The 8339-nt window shown below is 45.6% G+C and overlaps 1 protein-coding gene across 4 annotated transcripts in view; it reads left to right on the forward strand.

Moving 5' to 3' along the window:
- Positions 1-5579, forward strand: part of nadsyn1 (NAD synthetase 1) — a 13226-nt gene extending 7647 nt beyond the window's left edge. For all 4 annotated transcript variants that reach the window (XM_080885720.1, XM_080885722.1, XM_080885723.1 and 1 more), the window contains 8 exons: positions 143-311; positions 395-530; positions 654-760; positions 842-973; positions 1110-1179; positions 4548-4676; positions 4755-4931; positions 5036-5579. In XM_080885720.1, the coding sequence (XP_080741846.1) occupies positions 143-311; positions 395-530; positions 654-760; positions 842-973; positions 1110-1179; positions 4548-4676; positions 4755-4931; positions 5036-5071 (956 nt within the window). In that variant the 3' untranslated portion in view covers positions 5072-5579. The remainder of the gene's footprint in view (positions 1-142; positions 312-394; positions 531-653; positions 761-841; positions 974-1109; positions 1180-4547; positions 4677-4754; positions 4932-5035) is intronic.
- The last annotated feature ends 2760 nt before the right edge of the window (positions 5580-8339 follow it).

Here is an 8339-nt window from a genome sequence, read left to right on the forward strand (position 1 = left end):
GGAGCATTTTGAGCCGAGTGTTCAGAGTAAAGACAAATCTGAGGGTTTCAGGAGATAAACAGGAAGCATTTGTGTGGAGGAGCAGCTGCCAGGATGAGCCGAATGATGTAACTTCCTGCCTGCTGGTCTGTCTTCCTCACAGACAGTCGGGTGCTGGAAGACGTCCGCAGGGTGGTCGGCGACGAGTCGTATCATCCGCAGGACCCGAAGCAGCTGTGCGCTCGCGTCTTCACCACCTGCTACATGGCGAGCGAAAACTCCTCCGAGGACACGCGCAACAGGGCCAGAGACCTGGCCAATCAGATCGGCAGGTAGGAAGCGGGTAGATCCATGGTGAAGACCACGACACTGAGAGGCTCACAGGAACAGTTCTGACTCGTTCTGTCTCCTGCAGCACGCACATGAACATCAACATAGACGTGGCGGTGAAAGGCATTCTGGGTATCTTCTCGGCGGTTACCGGACGGTGGCCTCAGTTTCGTGCGAGTGGGGGAAGTGCGAGAGAAAACCTGGCTCTGCAGAACGTGCAGGTCAGAAGCTGCAGATGTTTGTGGCGTGCAGCGCCTCTGACAGTTTAACCGCGGCGTTCACGTAACGCCATCGCGACCCGGCTGAACTTTGTCACAGTGTTCACTTCCTGTGTGTGTTCCCAGGCTCGGGTCAGGATGGTCCTGGCTTACCTGTTTGCCCAGCTCAGCCTGTGGGCTCGGGGCAGACCCGGGGGCTTGCTGGTGCTCGGCTCTGCTAACGTGGACGAGAGGTACCCGCCGCCGTGTTCGCCGTTTTCACTGTTAGTGCGGCTCACGCAGCATATAGAATAACAGGGCGTCGTCCTGCTCAGCCTCACAGGTTATTTCACCAAATACGACTGCTCGAGCGCCGACATCAACCCGATCGGAGGCATCAGCAAGACGGACCTGAAGCGCTTCCTGCTGCACTGCGCCGAGCAGCTGCAGCTCACTGCTCTGAGAAGGTAAGGCCACGGGGGTCTGCGCCTCTGCAGCCCCCCGGCTGCAGCTGCGGTGTGCTTTCACACTGGAGTTATTTCTCAGAGACGCAGCATCTCGTGTGGTTTTTCAGTTTGTCGGTGGTTTTGGTTTCCTCTGCAGCATCCTCGCAGCTCCGCCCACCGCCGAGCTCGAGCCGCTGACAGACGGGCGAGTTTCTCAGACCGATGAGGTGAGACGCAGACGGGAACGGGCCTTCATCACTCTGAGACTTCAGAATGAAATGAGTTTGTATGACAGACATGATTGTTGCCGCGAAGCTCCTGCACACAAACCTCAACCCACCAACTCTGCTGCTCAGCACAATTCCAAAGCCCTGCAGCGTCTTCATCCTGCTGTATATATTAGGGCTGCCGCGATTAGTCGACTATCAAAATCGTCGACGACTGATTTAATAGTCGACGCGTCGTTTGAAGCTTTGTAAGATCCCAAAAGACGCAGGAATAATAGCAGGATTTAAGAGTGTAATAACGGACTGAAACAGAAGATGGCAGCACTGCATGTACAAGGATGCCAGCTGCCGTTAAACCCCGAAGAAGAAGAAGCTGTGTCCCAGAATTCATAGCGCGGCCCAGCTCAGTTTCCAACAATGGCGGCAGCTAGTTAGTTTGAATATTACTCTTATTATTCTTTCTGGGTTACAAAATAAACGTTTAACATATTTTCAGGGAGAATGTAGCTGTGTAAACCTCAAATATCTGCTCAGTTTATCAGGACACCGCATATTTTCAAAAGCGCTCCGACGTTTTCGGAGACGTCTGTTACCCACTAGCTCGATAGCTAGCCGGGGGCTAGGCTAACTAGAGCCGTGAGAACCAGGGGCGGAGCGGGGGGGTGGCTTACGGGGCTTAAGCCCGGGTTGTTTTGTCAGAAGCCCGGGGTATTTTGGAGTGTAATTTTTTCATAGTTAGATGCCTGGCTGACAACTGTATAAAACAAAAAGTACACACAATATTCGAAGCACATAGTGCACACTGTGGGAATTTACGACTGTGCGTGAATCCCCCCCTGATATTGGTATGATCCAAGCTCAGGCACTAAGCGACTGAGCGAGGGGGCGGGGCAGCTGCTGCCCGTGAGTGCGCTGTTGGAGAGACGGAGCCAGCCATACTAAGGAGAGCTTAAGTTTGACCAGGTACCAAAGCAAATCATTCGTACCGTACAAATAATGTAAATATGACGGTGCATCACGAAAGATTGATATCAAACTGATCACTTGACCAATATTACGTTACTCGCTCTTCAAGTGAATCAACAAATGGCAAAATGAAAAGCCGAACAAATGCTATTTTTTTTTTAGAGTCTTAGCTTACGTGTGTTTATTTCATATTCTCAGTTCTTACCCTCCCGACTAAATCGGTTTCAGTTATGTACTGAAACATAAGAATGGACATTCGAGGGTTCTTTCAAAGAAAAAACTCAGGTAAATGTTATTTTATATATTATGCTTTGTATGTTGTTCAGTATATTTCTATGCAAAACAAGAGGGATTTCAGTACACAGCAGGATATTCACATTTGTAACCAGATATTTACATACACTTTAGGGAGAAAACAAAACATTTTTACTGTACAACAGAGTAAATTTTTGTTTTAGATAAATATTGAAATATATTTTGAATTAGTTAAATTTCAGAATAAAGAGAGACAGAGCTATTTTTATCACTTTCATCAAATTTAGGAGTACATGTACACTAAATTTATTGTTAATTAATAAGAAAACTCCAGACGATTCCATTCTGAGCTGAAGAAGCTTCTGATAGGTTAGTAGAGTCCATGTGAGTAAACTGGTGGCACAGCTGTGGATGCATATAAGGCAAAACACAGAGCCTGTTTCTTTGACATGGGAAAATCAAGAGATATCAACCAAAACACCAGGAAAAGAACTGTGGAGCTCCATAAGTGTGGCTCAAGTTTGAATACAATTTGGTGCCATTTGCAATTAAGAAATACAGATAGTTTCTCTCTTTACTCTTAAAGTTAACAAATATGTTTTTATATTTATCAATCTAAAGAAATAAACATTTAGTCTGATTTGATGTTACAATTAAAAAAGTGTTTTTATCTGAAGAGTAAATATCTGGTTTCAACTGTATATTTGATGATTGTCAGCACAAAGAGGGAGAGAGAGGAGAACGAGGACAGACAGGTCCTCATGTATCTCGTACCTAGTGTTTCTTTTTAGGTTTGTTATTTTTCAAATTCTGTATTTATTAAGTTCTGCAGGCTTGTTTGCACAACAAGGCTAAATAATTATATAAACTTTTCTCAATCTAAATAGTGGACTTTGGTAGAATTAAAAAAATAAGTGTAGTGCAGGTCTATGATGATTTTTAGTGCTATCATCTAGTTCTGATTCTGGTTCTGTCTTGGTTAAGTCCTCAGTAGTCCTGATTTTGAACTGTTGTAGTCCTGTTTTAATTCTGGATCAGTTCTGGGTCTGGTTGAATTGGGGTTTAGTCCTCGTGTCTTGATGCAGCCCTGACCTTGTTCTGCCTTGCTGCTTAATTAAAAAACTAGTTTAAGGTGTCCTGCACATGTGATATATATTTTTCCCTATATGAAGTCATTCTTTTTTGAACAGAGCCTATTAATCTTTCAGTCATTTCTACACACCCCCCCCCCCCCCCCAAAAAAAAAAAAAAAAATCCCACATGCATACTACTCTTTGGGCTAAGCCCCGGGTGTTTCAAATGTCTGGCTCCGCCTCTGGTGAGAACACCGGACTCCCGGCTTCAAACCCACCGCCGTCTTTCTCTCTCAGGTTAAACATGACATATGAGTCACTTAGATAACTTAAAATGTTATTGTTTGGCTTTTTTTAGTATTTTATTTGTTCCTGAGTAAATCGGTTTGGCTGAGATTAAAGTTTTTACACAGCTGAATAAACGTCAAGCAGACAGCTGATTATCAGAAGTGTGAGATGCTGGAGAATTTACTCCGGTGTCCTGTTATATTTTAGATAGCAAGGAGTTTATTAAACTTCACCGAAACAATCTGCAAATTTCATTAAAATTTAATAAACTATCATCTTGTCTTTATTTTTAGTTAGCACCGTAAACACTTAAAGCTGTAAGCTAATGATAGTTATATGAGAGCAGATGCTGCTGGTGCAATAAGCTGTACGCTGTACGTCCAGTGGATGACGATCTGATTAGTCGACTATCAGAATAATCGTTTGTAGCAGCCCTAATATATATTATATTGTTTATCTCCCAGCATGCCCCTCTGCTCATAGTGAGAGTAAAATGACTGAGTGCAGCTAAAGTTCAGTCCACGATTTAACCACTTAAGAGTCCGCTCTACTGTAACACTGTGATTATGAGCGTGCAGTATGATGTAGAGGAGGGGCCCCTGCAACCATCAGGCCCCCCGGCGGGCTGAAGCCTCTTTGTACACAGGCGACAGGAAGCTAACTGCAGCTCGCTGCTGACTGCAAGCGTCTTTATAAAGTCCAAAGATGTCAGCGTGAAGCGCTCTGCTAGCATCACGTCATGACTGCTATTAAAGACTGTTAGCGCTGTGTGTGCTCCCCCCGCAGGCCGACATGGGGATGACCTACTCTGAGTTGTCTGTGATCGGACGACTGAGGAAGATCTCCAAGTGCGGCCCCTTCAGTATGTTCTGTAAACTCATTCACACGTGGAAGGACGCCCTCTCGCCCTCAGAGGTCAGTCTGAGTGGTCACAGGTATGAAGGTCTTGTCCCCAGCAGCCTAACCTGAAGCAAGCTCGTGGTTTTCCTTTAGGTGGCCCAGAAGGTCAAGCGCTTCTTCAGGATGTACTCTGTGAACCGCCACAAGATGACCACGGTCACGCCGTCCTACCACGCCGAGAGCTACAGTCCTGACGACAACCGCTTCGACCTCAGGCCTTTCCTCTACAACGCAAGCTGGAGCTGGCAGTTCAGGTGCATCGACGACCAGGTGAGCATCATCGCGTTTCTCTCCCAGTCAGAACGAGAAAAGATGATCAGAGGAGCGGCGCGTCGATGAAGACGAGCTGTGAGCAGGTGTTTCTGTTCTTCCAGGTGACCCAGATGGCTGCAAACACGGCGAAGCGCTAAGAAGCAGAGGTCATCGGCCCTTCGTGACTCCGATGACCACGAAGACGTCCCGCTTGATCAAAGCCGAAGACCACGGACGATGCTTTTGTGCTTTCCTGACCTCAGTGACATTAATAACAACTGTGGTCCCTTCAAACAACCATTTACACAGACTGTGAAATCAAACGCCTTAATCCTGCATTCTTTCTGGCCCCCAGCAGGGGGCGCTTCCTCTTTAATGGTCTCAGGTGTGATTGAATCAAACATTCTGGAGATGATGGTCCCCTTAGAGTCAGAAAGGAGCAGGGGGCATCCTGGGTCCATCGTTTATCTACAGTCTATGATCCAGACACACAATTCTTCTGCTTGTTTTTCTCTCTTTGTGTGTTATTGTGCAGCTTTGCATCGCCCCTGATTATTTCTGATTCTGTCCTCTGTCCGGTTTGTTTTGATCTTGTTCTGTGTAAAATTTAAAGATACAGGATCATCTCAAGTGTCCACGTGTGAAATAAAAGATCTCTTGATTGTGTTTTTTTTTGTCCTGTATGTGCCGCAGTCAGAACACTGCGTACAGGTTAGGGTTAGACCTGTCGTCAAAGAGGCCACGCGCCTATTCATGCAAACTTTAAGCCTTAATACAATTTAAACAGGTGAGTTATAGAAACATGCAGTTGTTATGAAGGAGGAAATGATCTCTGCAGACCGAACCAGCCTGGGTGTCGCAGACGTCGTGCCAGCAGGTTGCTGAAGAAGCGCACAAACCACGGCGAGCTTCTCGTCTCAGCTTATTCTTCAGCATAGCTGTTCATATCTGTGGCGTGACGTGGATCAGATACAGGTGGTTGTGGGACATTAGAGGACAGCGTGGCATGTCTGAGGGGACGAGGTATTTCATAGGTCAGAGTAAACCGTCGTGGTTTGTTTTGGTATTTAAAGCTACACAATATTAGTCATTTCAAGATTACACTTACTAAAAAACAGAAGCAGCTTTAACTCGAGTCAGTCTTTCACCGTTTAGCTAAAGTCACGTGACAATAAGGTCAAAGTGTTTATGAAGAGGTCAGGTGGGGATGGTCCTGTGTTAATCCTCACGTGTGTGAGAAATATCTGGCTGCCATGTTTGTTCTGTCAAACTGACCGTAGCCAGGGCGATCCAGGGTTTACGTCATACGTGACTGTGAGCGAGGCAGGGGGCGTTCAACACCACCAACATTAAGATCCCAGGAACTTTCCGTACCTGGGTGATCAAGCGTGCATGAAGGCTTCACGTGGCGAGCAGCTCAGACTCGGTTCCTTTTGCTCTCACAGGTTTGTCTGCATGCAGAGAGCTTCTTTAATACATGAGTGACTGTTTCACCGCCGTTAACGTGGTTTTAACGAAGGCGACATTATTAGCACTGCAGGTTCCTTCGTTTCACCCTGATGGAATAATTCCCAATAACTGCTTCAAATGTACTGATGACATCTATTTGAAAAACAAAAAAATCCCTTTTTTACTAAAACCACACTGATGCTTGGAGGACTGCAGAGAGGCGGCTCGCATCCATTCCCACAGCTCAGAGCTCGAGCTTACATGATATTTGTTACCCATCATAAACTCAGGTGTTGTCATTTTCCTGACTCAGGCTTCTGAAACCCGGCACATCCTCTTCTGAGCTCTGCCTCAAGAGCTCAGCGTTCAGTTTCTGAGGAGGAACCCGACATCCGGAGGTCGTTTCATCATGACGTGACCTTTCTGTTCTGTTGTGGTGCTTAAACTCTCACACTCATTAGACTGTGGCGCTTTCATGACATGCTGTTAATCTGTTAATCTGTCTTTTGAACTCTGCTATGGTGCAGCAAAGAAGTCTCCATCATGGACTGTACATAAAAGATGGAAGCAAGGCAAAGTCCTCTTTTAACGTCTTAAAACGGGCGTGGCTGAACTGAATGACCACAGATCAGAGACGCACAGTGTTGGGGAGTAACGGAATACATGTACCGCCGTTACGTATTTAAAATACAAAATATGAGTAACTGTATTCCGTTACAGTTACCGTTTAAAAAGGTGGTATTTAGAATACAGTTACTTTGTTGAAATAAATGGATTACACTGCGGTACTTTCCTGTTTCATATTGTCGCGGGTCAGGACTGTTTGGGTTTTGTTTGACAGCTACGTTCTGTTGTTCCAGGCGGCAGCGCTACGGTTGCCATGGTTACAGGGCAACGCTCTCTCTCTCTGTGACTGTGTGTTTCCTGGGTGAGAGAGCGCCTTTTCGTTGTTGTTGTTGTGCTAAGCTAACAGGCAGAATGCTACAAGCATAGCTCTAAAGAATGCAGCATCATGGGCAGTGTAGTCGTGTTGCAGGGAGAATGGACTGCCATACACGTTATGGGTCTGTGAGCGAGGAGGGAGAAAAAGGGGAGTGGAAAGGTACGAGTTGTCATCGAGGAAAAACGGAAGCTGGAAGCATGTAAATATAATAATAACCACTGCAGCCAAGAAGAGCCTGACGAGCCCAGTTGTAAGTAAGCTGTTAAGACTCGACTGTACACCGTGTTCGTGTTTTCCTCCGAAACAATAAGTTCTGTTGGAGCAGCCTTTCAACGCCTCTCTCTGTCTCTCGCAAGAAAGTTGACCCACACAACAAAGTAAAGCTATTTTTCGGCTACGAGCCGACAGGGACCCCGCCGTATTAGTCAGAGGTCCCTTTACTACAGTTCAGAGTCGCGGACCTTCAGTAATAGTAATAAATCACACAGCAATAGTACATTCACGTTGTTGTAAAAAGCATGATAATATATTAAGTAATCCAAAGTATTCAGAATACGTTACTGTCATTGAGTAACGTAACGGAATACGTTACAGAATACATTTTGGGGCATGTATTCTGTACTCTGTAATGGAATACGTTTTAAAAGTAACCTTCCCAACACTGGAGACACAACATGGCCGTGTCCTAAAAATGTATCTCAATGTGTCCATAATTTATTAAATGAATATCACACTGTGTTAAAGAAGCCTTGAAACTACTGAGGGGTGTACTGCAGATGAAGCTGAACAAGGCCAGGCTTCCTCGGTCTGCACTGGAACATCCAAGCCTAAGAGCCCAGCGTAAGAAGTTATCAACTTCCTGTTAAATCTGTTCTTGGCTTCTTTGTGTGGGTCACGTGACTCTTCTACCATCAGAGACGTTATCTGATGATGATGTAATGGTGATTAAAAATCTGTGCGTAAACTTTGCACGGAGATTAAATCTAAAGATTTCTACCCAGAGCAGTGAAAGAGAGCCGAGGCCCACTACAAGG

Source organism: Rhamphochromis sp. 'chilingali' (assembly GCF_963969265.1).
Source record: "Rhamphochromis sp. 'chilingali' genome assembly, chromosome: 6".
Lineage (NCBI taxonomy): Eukaryota > Metazoa > Chordata > Actinopteri > Cichliformes > Cichlidae > Rhamphochromis > Rhamphochromis sp. 'chilingali'.